This window comes from Pelophylax lessonae (assembly GCF_965119305.1).
Source record: "Pelophylax lessonae genome assembly, chromosome: 7".
Classification (NCBI taxonomy): Eukaryota; Metazoa; Chordata; class Amphibia; order Anura; family Ranidae; genus Pelophylax; species Pelophylax lessonae.
In genome coordinates this window covers 115,175,689-115,192,252 of record NC_138774.1, presented here as the reverse complement: position 1 = coordinate 115,192,252, position 16,564 = coordinate 115,175,689, and the positions used below count along the sequence as shown (strand labels likewise).

Below are 16,564 nucleotides of genomic sequence, written 5' to 3'. Positions count from 1 at the left end.
CCCTTGATCAGTTCATCCAATGAGGATCCAAACCAGCGGTCCCCCATAAAAGGGGAGCTCTGCTAGAGCCTTTTTTGAAGTCTAATCCACAGACCAGCTTTTTAGCCACACCATGAGTCGAATAGCTACCCCCATCACGGATACTCTGGCTACAAGTGGGGCCCCATCTAGCGATGCATCACATATAAATAGTAGGGCTTTGACCATGTGGTCAGTTAGCTCTGTCAGGCCCATAGGGAGCGGTTCTGTTTCTAGGTCACTTAAGTAACTTCGCCCAATCCGTTATGGTCTGGGACACCAGAGTGATCACAAATATCGGTGTAAGTATTGAGCCCGCTATCACATGTAAGTGGCAGGACAGAGACTCAATCCTATCCACAGGATCTTTAAAGCTCGGGGACTCCTCCACAGGGACCACAGTAGATTTTTTCAGTCTGGAGGAACGGTACATTTTGCGAATACCGCGTCCACTAATGGATAGCGCCTCTTAAAACGCTTCGGCACCACTAACATGTGTTTGAGGTGCCCTATTGGTCAGAGACAATTTTGTCAAAAAGTACAGGACAAGGAAAAAACTTTGCCCGATTTCTGGGATTTGTGAGTTGCAAATGACACCTGCGTCCCTGATGCTGCAGAATCGTCCACCATTTTTAGAGGTTCCCCGTACAGACACCATAAGTGCCTCCAGCAGTGCGCTTTCCCGCACGGCTGGAGACGGGGATATGTTGACCTCGCCATCCGAGTGCAATGATGCAGAACCTTCAGGGTGACATGTGTCCGCGGTGGCCATAGCTACCTCTGAATCTGAGGATACAGGAGAGGCAGGGGAGGGCATAGGGAGCTTTTACTAGTGGTGTTTTTTAAAACCAAATCCACTTTTGATGCCAGGTTTTCCAAAACTGCCTTTAAGGCAGACAGGGGTTGTGGCTCGGAGGTCCCCTTAACCGCAAAGAGGGGATCTGTAGGTGAAATTTGTTCCTGGGACTCCATATGAAACCTGGAATAGCACAGTGTCACTTTAGGAAAACTGCAAAAAATGACCCCACACCGCTGCAACAGCGGTACTACAAGTCCCCGCCACTAGCACTGCAAATAGCAGGGCGAGAGAGAGACCTACAGGAACCCCAATAGACATACCATCATTTGATATAGAGGAGAACAAGAGCGTTGTGCTGGCAGAGAAAACAATCTTCACAGGAAGAGGAAGTACCTGGGTCATTCACTAGTTTAAAAGCCTAGCTACTCCCTGCTTTCCAGCGTTCGCAAACTCCTGGAAAATGGCCACCCAATGGATTTCTATGGGGAAACCACAAAAACATGGCCGCCCATGCATTTCAAATGGGACCTTCTGCAAAATAAGGCTGAACAATTCTACAGTAAAATGGCGGCCCCCACAGCAGGACATGCGGTCTCCAGAACCCCCTAAGAGGTCCAAAAGAGTTGAATCGGGGGGGGTCCCCAGCAGGGACCCCCAATAGGGTTAACCCCCCCCAGCGGGTCCGCTATAGCGGCATGTCAACCCCCCCCCCCCCCCCCCCAAGGACCCCCGTCACTGACTGAGGTAGGGACCCCTATGATGGTGGGGAGGGAGGCCTTGGGAGGGGCCTGGTACATACCAAGAGGCCAGGGGGAATGAGGGGCGCCCAAGGGTCAGACTTTCCCAGGGAGAAGCCCACGTCCGCCCCAAGACTGCCAGAGCTATGGGGGGGGGGGGGAAGAGGACACTACTCACCATACCAACGACATTGGGTGGGCGCCACTCCGGTGCCGACGGCCAAGGGGTATGCTGCGACTCAAGCCGAACTAGGTCGTGTGCGTCCCGGCAAGGTGTTTCACTAGCGGGCCAGCCCCCCGTCCACTGGGGCTCTGTCGTGGCGAGGCCTAGCGCTGGGCTATAACCTGCTCACACTCGCTGGCCGGGCTGGAAGACCTATGGATTTGGGATGCCCAGTCTGAAACCCAGTCCGGCATTGATTGCAGTTCTCACAGGAACATAAAATAGCTAAAAAATGTCATCAAAAGGTTCCCTTTAAAATAAAAAAGGCAAGCTAAGACCGAAGTCCCAGCCGGAAACTAGGTCCTACTCCTAAACTAGGCAGAAACAAACTGAATCCTTTAGCAGAGTGAGTGAGTGTATGCCTGCAGGGACCGCCCCATAGGCGTGGTAAAGATTTTTCCTGCCTAGTGTCTTATTCCTGTAGGGGGCAGCATAACCCAATGGTCAAGAAGAATATGGAGCTACGTCTGTCAATGAACTATAGAGAAATTCCATCTTTTACCAAAGAAATAAAAAATGCAACCTACAACCAGAATGTTTGCCTGTAATAACTGGTTCAAATCAAGCAATGAAGGGCTTATAAAAGCGCTGCAATATTACACAGATTTTTTTATACATATTAGACCGTAAAAATATCATCACCATGCTACTGCTGCCTTTGCTCTAGCTTAGGCCTTTAAAGTGGAACTTTAGCCAGAAAATTAAGCCTTGCTAGATCATTTCATGCTGGCCCCTTCTGCAGGCATAGCCATGTAAAATATAAAAAATAAATGCCTTTATGGTTTAGTATCAAGTAATAGTCTCACCCTGGTCTGCACATGCTCAGTTGCTCTACATTTTAGGCACTGAATAAAAATGAAATCAGCGCACCTGACTACCTATAAAAAGAAGCTGCTATACAGCCAATAAGGGCCAATAAACCAAATCCCAAGTCATACATATAATCAATAAGTAGTGCAGCGCTAAAGATATAAATATAACACCACGCCAGTGTGGTTGACCTTTTCAATGCCCCAAAATTTAAGCCTACGTGGGTCACGATTATGAACATTGCGAAAGTGACGTGACACATTATGCGTTTTCAGACCCTTTTTGAGGTTACCCGCATGTTCTCCAAGCCTGACCTGTAGGGGCCTGGAGGTCCTCCCGATGTATTGCAAGCCACATCCACACTCTAACATGTAAACCACTCCTACCGTGGCACATGTAATTAGACCTTTGATGGTATATGTTCTATTGGTGGCTGACGCAGTACATTCCTTGCAATTCACCTTGGAGTGTCTGCAGGCTACACAACGCCCACAGGCATAAAAAAAACCTGACAAAAAAGGAGAACAATCTGTTTTCTGAATGTACGGGGGGGGGGGGGGGGGGGTCAACTACACCAGGAGCGAACCGGTCTCTCAGGGTAGGGTGGGCCTTTTTATAGACAAACTTAGGGCCTTAGACCAGTTATTTTCCACAATCTTTTCAAGCTTTCTGTATTAACGATTATAATCAAAGATAAGCCTGAATTGGGTATCTCCAGCCAGTTGGTTGGCAGCAGGTTTAGGGGCTACTAACATATTTCTATCCAGCTGTTTCACTTTTGCCACTTCATGTGAAGCAATAAAGTGTTTTAAAAAGGTTAAGCACTATGTCCAGACCTTTTTATTTTATGTGGATGATTGGAGCAATCCTGTTGTAAAGAGCCTGGATTTCCATGGAAGTGGTAAAGAGCCTGGATATCCATGGAAGTGGTCTGTCTGCACTAAGATTGTCCCCCTGGCTGGGGATTTTTGGTCCCATAGTAGTATGCCATCAGCATTTGGATTTTCTTGATTTCCGTGAGAGTCTTTGCCTTTTTAGCCTGTCTGGCAACACAGGTGTTACCTCTGAGGTGAAAAGACAGTGTGGCTGGGTCCTTTTTTATCTACCCTACTGTGTAGTAGGAATATACATGTAAAAGTGCAAAAGTGCAAATCCAATTATCAAAATATCCTCTGTGTGGATCCTAATAAAGATCCATAAATAAATAATAAAATATCTATACAGGTTAATGTTTCTCAAATAATCAAAGTGCTGGTTGTGCTTTTCAATCTGAAAAAAAAAAAAAAAAAAAATCACCAATGAATAGATGAAAAAAAAGTCCTTAAATAAAATATTATATTTGATGGTGAACCAAAAAGGTGCTTCAGTGCAGTATTTACACGGAAAGTGCTGGTGCTCCCCTTGGGTGACCCCACTCACCAGAAAGATATGGAAACTGCACCTTGTATCTGGATATGGTGATGGCTGGATAGTCCCACACTGATCATTTTTCTCTATAGTGTTGTAGGTAATATCGTTGGCTGTATCATTCCTCATTTAGATAAAACAAAAAAATAGCCCGCCATGGTGAAGTAGACAATGAAATTTTTATTAAGATACAAAGAATCACACTTACAGTGTTGCAGGAAAAGAAATGCAGCTCTCGCAGCGTCCCTCAGACCAGACTGCATTTCTTTTCCTGCAACACTGTAAGTGCATTCCTTTATTGAAGGACTTTTTTATTCCATCGTATATTCATATGTTTATATATCTATTCATTGGTAATTTTTTTAGATTGAAAAGCACAACCAGCACTTTGATTATTTGAGAAACATTAACCTTTATAGATATTTTATTGTTTATTTATGGATCTTTATTAGGATCCACACAGAGGATGTTTTGATAATTGGATTGGCACTTTTGCACTTAAATTACATGTATATTCCTACTACACAGTAGGGTAGATAAAAAAGGACAGCGCTGACTCACTTATCTTTTCAATTTAAAAGGCACTACACCTTATCAGTCAGCAGCAGTCTTCACTTGAGTAATTTTCATGTTTTGATTAATTTTATAACACGGGTTAAGATAAGATCCATAAGCGCTCGGAACCCCTTTTTTTCAGTGTGGCTGGGTGTTGGGACGCAGAGTGGAGCACGTGATACATCTTCTATGTGCATGATCACTTCATTTTCACATTGGGACTCTTTGCTTCTTATTTTCTTATTTTATTTTCAGTTATTTATATCTTTAGCGCTGCACTGTTTATGGATTATATACATTTTAGGCACTGCCAAACTTGTAGAGGCCGATCTGCTGACAGTCTTAAAGTGAAATTAAACCCTCCTATCCTTTACAGCCAAGGAAGCTGCTTCTGCCTGATCTGCAACTGCCATGGTGCTGTACATGTGATCAGGTATGACACCAGCTATTGAATGGTTTGACAGTTTGGTTGAGGAAACAAGCAAATGTGACAGTTTGCAATGCCAACAGTCCATAAATAGAACTTCTTTGAGACCATTTAATTGATGCATTTAGTTAGGCTTTAGGATTTACTTCTGCTCAGGGGCTCTGGGCTTCAGCAAAATGGCAGCCTCCGGCAAGAACAAACAAGAGCAATGCTCGAGGAAATTTACAGCGCACACCAACTTCAGCAGCAATAACAATAATAATAATAATAATAATAATAATGAAAGTTTGTGCTTTGCTAAGGATTATTATTTTTTATCAAGTTGTTATGGGTAAAGTTCCACTTCAAGCTTTTTTTTTTTCCCCTTTTTAAAATATATATGTGTTTTCGCACAATTCAATCTAATTGTGCAATTAGCGCACATTCCAACATATTTATAGTGTAAGGGCCAATCTAACAATGTTTTTAATGTATATTTTATTAGGTAGACTTTCACACTAAATAGTTGTTTGTAATTTGTGGCTTGCTTAAGAATTTGCAAACTGACTATACAACCTCCTTACAATATTCTATAGATTTACCAACAACTTTGTAAAGTGAGAGCCTGCTAAATCAACCCATTACATTTATATCCATTTTGTTAGGCCCTGAAAATTATATAGCAAGTTGGTAACACTAAAAAGTTCAGCTGCACATATACTAGTCAATTTTTGCCATTCAACCAGCAGGTTGAAAGTAAAAAAAATAAAAAATACAAGGATTTGATTCCCCCATCTAAACACTTGATGTTGATGGGGGAATCTGCTCCACTGGAGGTTCTGTGTTCTGACAAATGGGGAGACTTCTCTGCCACCAGAAGACATGGATCAGAGCTGTTGGCTATAGCCGGCTGTTAGGTCTACTTCTGCAAACCACCTTGCTCATTCATGGATTGAAATTAGTATAGTCCATGTATTGCCAGCTTTATACAAACAGAATGTAGTAGGTTTCCAAATTCTGCTGTAAAACACTAGATATACATTTAAAATCAGAGCCCTCTATACTAGTGATTTAAAGGCACTATAGAAAGCTGCTAAGCTTTCCATGAATGAGAATCTACAGTATATAGTGGCTTGATGGATTCTCCAAGTGCATCCAAATATGTACAAGCCAGAAGACCTATGTAAAAGGAAAACACCTCTCAAAGCACCTGCAGGACCCAGGGTATTCCCACTGACAAGAAAGAATAAAAAAAAAAAATGAACGCCACTTTCCAATTTTAGTGTGAGATGATGCACCTATAGGATTCGGTGAAAAAAAAAAAAAAGCAATAATCGCAAACTCCTCTAGATGGTAGCCTTTTCTCTCATATAAGACAGTGAAATTGATGGTAGAATGTTTGGTCTTGTGCAGCCAATAGACATGCCTCTAGGGCTGGCTAATACCAGGAAGGGCTAGCGTACGGCCTCTGGGTGGGGAGAATGAGCCACATAGAAGTGAGCGGGGTGGGTTGTGCATTGTGATGACATCAAAGGTCACGAAGTGGTCGGAGCAATGCATTTTGGAGCAGGTAGCCCCTTTCTCAAACCTTGGGAAGCCAAGGCTTGAGAAATTGGCTCCCTACCCCAAGCACGTTACCAAGCTAATTTCCTCATGTAGGATGTCATCACGACACCATGTCCACCTGGCGTGTTTCTTTGCCGAATCCCCATGCTGAGAGCTTCAGAAAAGAAGCAGATCACCTCATTCAAAAGCTCCTGGTTTCATTTCAGTGGTTTATTTTGGCTCTCTTCTGAAGGAAACCGTTCGCTGTCCAATATTTAAGGTCATGAGCGCAGCCTTAAGTTAGCAAAGTGGTAGGGATTAAAGCCTTGTTCACACGGGTGCACTATAGTGTACATCCATGTAAGGGGTGGGTCAGCTCACATCCTGATAGACAGGAGTTCCGTGCATCCCCGTGCACAACAGTCTCATTCATTTCAATTAAGACACAGCGGCTGCATGGACAGAGGTGCTACTCAAAATTCGAAAACATACTACAGAGATGTAAAAAAATTAACACTATCTAAAAGCAATGTGAAAGGATGAAGAAAACGCACGCACGCACACACACACACACACACACACACACACACACACACACACACACACACACTTTATGTGCTGTGTAAGCCTCACAATACAGGAAGATGTATGGATAAAAAAAATAATAATTATATAGATTATATTCAATTAAATGCAGTGACTGAATATATTCTTAGGCCTCAGTTAGCATTACTTAATTCAGCTGTGATGCAAAGAAACATAAAATATTACCGTGCCACGAGTTCATGTCCTGACATGTCCTGGGAAGACCTGTAGCACTTTCTTGCATCAAGCTGCCTTTATTTTTTCCTTCTCAGGAAACCATGTCAAATATTTACGTCTGCTGCAGAGAATAGGGAACAGCAGAGCTTTGAAGAACTCCTGAAGACGCTAAGCAGACAGGCTACTGTCACAGCAGATGAACCAAATCCATAGCAAAGCGGATGTAAATGCTAAAGCAGGATACACGGGACGGCGAATATATTCTAGTTCTTAGGGCTTACAAACTAAAATTTGACTTGTTATAGAGGATTAAGAAACAATTGGGATAACATGGAAGCAACCCAACATTGTTTGCATCAGTCTTTAATAATAGAACCAAAAGTCTCCATTTCTAAAAAAACACAAGATTACAATCTCTGAAGGTTGGTTAGACCAGAAGAAATAGCTCTTCCTGGGCACGAAATTACATAGGTTATGCAAGATCATGCTGCTAAATGAAGTAAATGATACCCATCATGAAGCATGCATTTTTAGAACACACACACACACCAACAAATCAGAGTCAATTCTACCTAGTTGTCCATCCAGGGCTACCGAAGTTGTGATTCTGTTCAACCAGTATTGCGATTCAGCCACTCCTGCAAGGACAGCATTGCCAGGTACTCCACTGCAGCAGCAGCACAGCTTGGTCAAAACAGAGACCTCTAACTGGCCAATGAAGGAGCAGTAGACTGTGGAGGTCCCCACCCTGTTCTCTGAATATGCATATCAGAATGTTGTTTTCATTTGATAATGTGATTAGAATGGGTGGGTGGGAGGATGTCAGAACTTTACTTTTCGATACGGTTGTCCCCAGTGGAAAGATTTTCCCTCATTTCCTGTTTATTTGATGGGTAATATATAAAAACAGCCAAGGAAGAAAGTGGAGAAGGGTTAGAACCTTAAAAGTTTTTTTTTTTTTTTTTTCCAGACGGAGAGATTTCCTTTTTCTCTTCTTGTCCAAAACATGGGCATCAGAAAGAACAGGGGGTAAAGGGCCCATCTATTAGGTCACTGACATGACCAAGAAGAGAGTCAAACCTTTATATATTTGACTTGAAACTGAAAGTGGTTGTAAACACTTCAATATACACAGTGAAGTGACTGGCCTCATGATGCACAGAGATGAAACAGATCCTTCTATAAAAGTTGTACATGTCCATTTGCAGCCCTCTCATCTCTACATCCATTCAAAGTGCCAAATTTATAAAAAGGATTGTCTCAGAGTTCAGAATAAAGAAAAAAGTGTTGAAGTCACACTCTGCAGAGCTCAGTAAGGAGAGCTCCCAAGAGCCGATTGGAGTGTTGGGAAGAGACAGGGACCCCCCAACCCCCCCTTTCACACAGCACACAGGAACAAAGCTGAGGCTGTCAAGCAGCTGGAGGTCCGTCCCCTGTCACAATTTTTTTCTTGGTGTCAGGAAAAACGTGTTTGAAGTGATTCATGCTGATAGCAAAGGAATGAAGCAGCAGACAGAAATGACACCTAGTGTTCTTAATTGAGACAAGCACTCACTATATACGCATATACTTTGTTCATATTTAAAATGTCGGGGGTTTATCGGACGCTTGTAATCAGAACCCCTCTCCTATATGTTACAATGGGAGCAGGACCTTCAGTCTCCAATAGACAGGGAAGACTGGGGGAAGGCATGGAAGATAGTAGCAAAATACTCACTTAATACAAATACACTGCCGCTTACAAGGTATTATTTAGATGGTACTGGGTCCCCTCACGCATATCCCATGCTAATCCAGGGAGTGCAGATAGGTGCTTTTGCAGATTCGGGCAAAGGGGGGACATTCTACATACTTGGTGGTCCTGTCAGAGACTGTTGGGGTTTTGGTCCAGGGTTTTTGGCTTGCTCCAATCCCTTTTTCATATCACGATTTGTTGCGATGCAAAACTAACCCTCCTACACTGTTCGATCCCTGGGCTGTTTGCATCCCAACAGAAGTTGGCCACCTACCTATATCTCAGCCAAGCAGACCATAGCCCAGGCCTGGAAGACCCCGAGCGTAGCCTTCAAAGGAGTGAAGTCTCGCATGGCCGCCCTGATGATTCAGGAACAAATGTCCAGCATCGTGAATTATTCACACTCTAAATTTCTCAAAATTTGGGGACCATGGATTTCTTAGGAGTTCCCCTCACTCCAAACAGCTTGTGCGGGCCTCCTCTGACTGTTCCCCGAGTCCGATCTCACCCCTTCTCTCTTTTCTCTCCCTTTTCTGAAACTATAACCTCTTCCCGCTCTTCCCTGCTGGCTCCCTAGATCCCTTCTCTATCTCCCCTTCTTTATATTTTCAGGTAACTTACAGGGCTGGTTCCAGAGTCAACCACCCCAGAGTGGCTCGGGATTGGGCAATGATGCGAGGTGAATTCTCATACTATCCTGTTCTTTGCCCCGTTACATTAAGCATTTACTGTTATTATCTCTAAGATACAAAGGTTTACATTAATGTATACTTTATTCTTCCTGTAATACCTGAACATGGACAGCTCCTGCATGGGCGATATTTGTGCTGTATCTAATTCTATATTCTCCTCGAAAACCAATAAACATATTGAACAGAAATGTCGGGGGTTTACAACCACTTTCAAAAAATAGTGCAAGTTTGTAATCCTAGTGGGTGAATACTATCATCCTTTCACTTAAATTGCTAGTGCTTCAAAGTGCATAATCAACCTGATCAAAAAATCATATCTAAAAATCAGTGCAGAAAGAAAAATAAAAAAAAAAAGTCGACTTTTTCCTTATAGTGATAGTGCAACAAGTGCTTAAACACAAAAATTAAAAACATATACTCAGTGCAATACAAAAAATATAAAAATGGTTATAAATGATGTAATCAATTCATCACTGAATACATATTATATATGTGCTAATCCAATAATAACAATTTATTGTATAAAAAAACCTTTTAACCAATATTCAATATTCCTTAAAGTCCCAAGAGAATATTTGAAAGTGCAAAAAGTGTCTTTTACGTTGTACATCTTCTGTGAATAATTTGTGCAATACACCCAGGGTGAACCTTCCACCATTTTCCCCAAACTGACTCACCAGATGGGGTGGCTGGTAGGATTATAAACCAGTAAATGCATCTCTATGCATAAAATTTCCAGCAGGTCGGTTCCTATTCTTATAATGATTGTTATTTAGTGTCGGGTTGACACTTGTGAAATGTGAGTGCCATTACTGTTTTCTAATAAATAAGGGATTATGGAATTACACTATATGGATTCTCCTTTCTTTCAAAATACTACATACCCTCCTATATCCCTAGGAGAGTGCCAGTGTGGGAAGACGGGAACAATCATAGGAATAGAAACTGACCTGCTGGAAATTTAATGTACAGAGGCACATTTGCTGGTTTACATTCTTACCAGCCACCCCATCTGGTGAGTCAGTTGGGGGAAAACAGTGGAAGGTTCACACTGGGTGTATTATACAAGTTGTTCACAGAAGAAGTTACACAACGTGATAGACAGTTTTTGCACTTTCAAATATTCACTTGGGACTTTATGGAATATATTTTAACATAATTACATTTTTTTTATTGGATTAGCATATAGAATATGTATTCATTGATAAATTAATTGATTAGCTCATTTCTAATTTTTTTTAAATATTTTTTGTATTGCATAGAGTATATATTTTAGATTTCTGGGTTTATGCAATTTGTTTACACACCTTGTTGCACTATCACTATAAGAAGAAAGTCGACACTTTTGTTTTTTACTTTCTGCACTGATTTTAGATTTTTTGATAAGGTTGATTATGCACTTTGAAGAACTAGCACATTAGGTGGAAGATTATTATTCACCCACTAGGGGAGTACAAACTTGCGCGGATTTATCTTTTCATTTACCTCTGATGTGGGACAGCCTGCAGCCAATTGGAAGCAGTTTGTTTAGACTCCTTTCTAGTGGTTCATTGACCATTGGTAACCTTGGCGCCAGATCTTTCTTGTCACTTTCAAAACATGTCTGGAATGGAGCACTAATGACTGAGATACATGCTTGAAATGACAAACTGAAATCTGATGTAGGTGATTTATCTCATAGAATTCATACTGTAAACACAGGGAGTTTACTTTGTTAGGTGTCACCAATAGATTACAAACACTTATTCATAAGTCCAGTAACAGGCAAAAAATATCCCAACCTGCACTGCAAGAGATAAATATTAACAGAGCCTAGGAGAGACACAAGAAGGTGAAATGTGTTTACCAGAGCCTGATAAACTAATTACTAACCAAGGTTGTCTGTAGGTCCATTTTCTTAGTGCGATCCTGCACAGTAATTAAACAAAAGCTCAAATAATGGTTTGGAAAGAAAACACTGTACTAAATATTAAATCGTTGACCTCCAAAACCACAGGGCATTTGGTTATGGATGATCAAACTATACAAGTATTTTTTCGCACTATAGTGCAATAATCACCATGCGTTTAGAGTAGGAATGGCTGTATGACATAAGGTCAAAGGCTGGTGTTTGCATTGCTAATGATATGACAGGCTGGAATTATTTGATACAAAGTTTTGCTCACCTCTAAGTGTGTGTGGCATCCTAGACACGCACACAACTGTTAGAAGCTTTAAAATTTATTGTAAACCTCTGACGTGAAAAATGAACAAACCATATCCTTCTATAGTGTTTACTTTCCTCAATGCAAAGCACCAAGTGTAATTTCTGTCTGCTGCTTCATTCCTCGGCTAGCTGCACGTGTCTTTTCTTATAGGTTGTGCCAACTCCAAGTAATCGAGGGAGGGGTGTCCCAGCATACAGCCTGTGACTGACTGCCTCCGCTTTGCAAGTTACCCTAGGACAGTGATGGCATACCTTGGCACCCCAGATGTTTTAGAACTACATTTCCCATGATGCTCATGCACTCTGCAGTGTAGTTGAGCATCATGGGAAATTTCTTTCCAAAACATCTGGGGTGCCAAGGTTTGCCATCACTGCCCTAGGAGACTGACTAGAAGGGGGGGGGGGGTGTCCTTTACCTCCACCCAGGTCTCAGGTTACACTAAGCTCTCCGCTCGGAGCTGTGCAATGTCTGACATACCATCCCTACCCCCTGCCTGTAAAAGCATTCAAATTAGGCCCTCTTTCATACAGGGCATATCAATGCATACCCTGTGCAAAGGCTGTGTTTACTTGCAGGGGTTTCTTGCATTCCCATGCAGAAATGGCTGCATGGACAAAACTGATGTCCCCAATCGGATATCTGTGTGGGTGCACAGCCCTGAACACTCAGTCCAGTCCGAGACTGTGCACCTGCATGCATGTCAGATTGGGAGAAGCCTGTGTCCGTGCAGCCGCTGCATCCACGGAACACTTGTTCACCCTCATGTGGATAAACACATTCCCTTGCACAGGGTATGCATTGGTACACTCCATGTAAACAAGGCCGTAAATTAAAAAGAGCCTCAGCATCTGTATGCACTAGGAAAGCAAAAAAATTACAGGAGTTGTTGCCATCATAAACACAAAGGCCTCATGCACACTGGACGTTTTTACAGCTGCAGTTTTTGATGTTTTTTTTCTGCAGCCAATAAACTCCCCAGCATGTTATCCTATGTGTCCACGCACACAGGCTATAGGAGCGTTTTTTGGCAGGGGCGTTTTCAGGCTGGGAAAAATAACCCCCAGAATTTGTGGGTTTTAAGCAGAGTTTTTCAGCTGTAAACACTCCAACTCTGATGAAAGCTGAAAAATGCAGCTATTCTGCGTTTATCAGCATTTTTAAGGCATAAACTTTTACGGGAGTATAGTTTTGCTAAAAAAAAAAAAAAAAAAAAAACTTAACACACACTACAGCTAAAAAACACCCAAAAAAAAAAAGCTATTGCAAAAATGCTGAAAAACTCACTCTACAGCTTTAGCTAAAAATGTGCCATTTTTTTGCGTATATGCATAGGAGTATAAGAAGGACAGTATTTCTACTTTCATATACTGCATGTTAACATTTGTTTTTATGAAAAGGAAATCTGGGCCACTTAAGACGCCCACTCATACAGAAGGCAAATACTAGTTAATGCTCACAACACGAAAAAGACGACATTTAAGCCAATCTTTAATTTATATACACAGATGATGGGTCTCACTGCAAAAAATAGACAAAATACATGACCTGTCGCACATTTAATGGGCACAGGGGAAGGCTGCCAGCATTGGCCACCAGTACAGAAATAGGAAAGGAGTGGAATGTGATTCACCTTTCAGAATTTGCTGCAATTGATTTGGGTCACAACCCTTCCTCTATGATAAGCCTGCAAACCACCCTCCTCATGGCACAGACACATTCCTGCCTCACTGACTAAGCATAGAAATCCAGGCTGGTACAAGGTCTATTAAAGATTAGTATGCGTCACACAAAATGACAAAATAAAGACATGTGACTAAACAATGTTAACAAAAATCACAAAAGCAGAACACCCACCTTCAGTTTTTTTTTAAATTCTAGAAAACTATAGAACAACTTTCAAATCAGATAGTATAATCACCTGAAATCTAAGGTACCCTATGGTAACAGGAGCTGGGCACTGATGAGGGCAGGTGCTTACAGCATGGCCCCATGAACTTCAGCAGGTCGTGTATGGTGGCACTACTGCTGCCCGCCAAACACAACATGCCTTTTTTTATTTTTGCCACATCAAGGAAGGTAGGTGGGTGGGTGGGCCTGGTGCTCCTGTGCCAGCAGAAAAAGGAGCCAGGTTGCTGAACCCTGCTTTAACATTTTTACCTGTTAAGCCTCTCTGTATGTTGCAAAATTGGTACCATATAAGCAATGCAGCTCAAAACAAAAAAAAATAATAAAAAAAAAAAAAAAAAAAAATATAATAATAATAATAAATAATAATAATAATAATAATAATAATAATAATAATAATAATAATATATATATATCCATCTATATCTATATAGTATTGTAACTGTATTGTCTTCCCTCATATTGTAAAGCGCTGTGCAAATTGTTGGCACTATATAAATGCTATATAATAATAAATATATGTATATACACACACACACCAATTTTGGGTAGTAATCCGGTACCCTTTCATCATTATAGATCTTTATTTGCACTATTTGCTCTGACTAATTTAAGGATTTTTAGAAACCCGTGCAGTTTAAAAAAGGGGACCAGAATCTTACTGGTTTGGGGACATTAAAGCAGAGAAGTGTTAATTGCCATAATTCACATAAAATCAAGTATATCAAGGCACTGTATTTTTTTTAACCCTCCAAAGTACCTTATTACTGCAGCGCTGTTATGTAGTCACAGGATCTTTCCCTGTTCTTTGGCATCTGAAGGGAAATATTTGTAGGAGGGGCTTCTATTACTCTGTTGATGTATGCTCTCTACAGTAGGAGTCTGTGCCTTACCAGCCCTAATTGGTGCTGTGCCAGTCACATGACAAAAAAAAATAAAAGTTTAAGAGCAATTCAAATCAAAATGATAAATAATAAAAAAAAAAAACTGTTTTATAGTGCCCTATAAATCTTTATTGAACTTCAAATGTGTATTTTTTGGCCATTACTATGGTGTAAGCAGAGTCAGTGATGAAGGACACTAGCTTGCATTGTGTTTGGACGGCATCTGCATTCAAGGCTCTTTAATTAAGAGGTATTAGCAATTACATTAAATATAGATTCATATTTAAAACTAAGCATTTATAGGAGTCTTAGTGAACGTATTCAATCTGCATACTATATCCCTTCCCCAAAGAATTTAGCCATAGGTTAATGGTGGAGGGAGCGAGTGTCATTTACCACTGAGTATATGCCCTCGTGTGACTATAATCATGTGGGCTGCACATGAGTGAAAAAAAAAAAAAAGGAAATGAAGAACATAGAAGGGAACTGAAATAGGAGCATGCTCAGTAGAGGACATCAGCTGGTCTACACAATCTCAGCCTGCAATGGGGGCAGAAAAATGGGACGGAAAGCTGCAGGCCAGATCACTCTACACACAACGAATGCTTTAGTGTTTTTTTTTTCTTTTCTTTTTCCCCCCCTCTCTCTCTTCTTAAGTATAAAGTTCTGAATGCAATTCTGTATTCATCAATGAATTATATCTCAGGAGGCATAGACTGTCATACATTGGCTGGAGAATGGAAGCGGGGCGCATCATCAGGGGGCAGCAGCAACAGCCAGCTCTCAATGATGTCAGAGAGGTAGACTGTGGCGTGGGACCCTATGTGCAGTGGGATTACAGCAGGACAATAACCGATACTCTGGGTGAAAGCATGTTAATTGGAGGACAACCTAGCACACAGAGGAGATTAAAAAAGAAAGCAAAGAAGGTGGGGGGGGGGGGGCATGGAATGGGGACATTCTCTTTAATTTGTAATCAGGAAGCTGTAGGCCCACCCAGATCAACAAGTTGCACTGTGATAAGAGAATTCTAACTAGCTGGTGAGGAAAATCTTAGCCAGTCCCCTGTTATTTCCTTTTCATGCAGGCGCCATAAAATTAGCCCAATTCTTCATCCCATCAAAAAGCAGAAATGCCAACTTTTTAGACTATCAGGGAAAAAACAATAAGGAGTCATTTCCAAACATGAATAACCTTACCTGCAAAGTGAATGTTGCTGGCTTTGTTGGAGATCTGTCAAAAGAAGAATTGAGGAATGAATATTAGATTTTTTTTCCCCCAAGCGAACATTCATGGCATTTATTTAAAGGAAATTAAAAAAAAAAAAAAAAAGTGTTAAATTGCAAAAATTTAAATTATGCAAACAGAACAAAAATGTTTATCTTAGAACTTTGAATGCCAGGACTGCTACAGTAAACTCCAAGGTGCTTGTGTATCTTGGGAAGATTACAAATCTGTACATGAATACACGACAATATAATTTACAAAATGGTCAGGAACCCTGGCAATTGAAGTTGAGCATATGATGAAGCAAAATATAGGCAGAGAATACCTTCAGTGAAAGTTGCATGTCCAAGGAATCATTTGGTAAATTAGCCAGCTAAAATTTAGGCAAAAAACAAAAACCTTTCCTGTGCATGTTAAAATTTGCCTCGGCACCTTCAACATTCCGATTAGCCACTGAAGCCACTAATCAAATCCAAGAAACCTTTTGCGCACACTTCGGTTCTGGTACAGGACCCTTATTTTTTTAATCTAGTTAGCAAACTTACTTCTGATAACGGTGTTCAAATCATCGTGCCTGCCAAGTATCAGGACTTCACTATTGAGCGATATCTAGGAGTTGAATGAGCTTCGCTAACTGAGGCTGAACGTGTTC

General features: G+C 41.2%; 1 protein-coding gene across 1 annotated transcript in view; it reads right to left on the bottom strand.

The window, feature by feature from the left end:
• Positions 1-16,564, bottom strand: part of WDR44 (WD repeat domain 44) — a 176,293-nt gene that overhangs the window by 98,643 nt on the left and 61,086 nt on the right. The window contains exon 2 of the mRNA XM_082263435.1: positions 15,885-15,918. Coding sequence (XP_082119561.1) covers positions 15,885-15,918 — 34 coding nt within the window. The remainder of the gene's footprint in view (positions 1-15,884; positions 15,919-16,564) is intronic.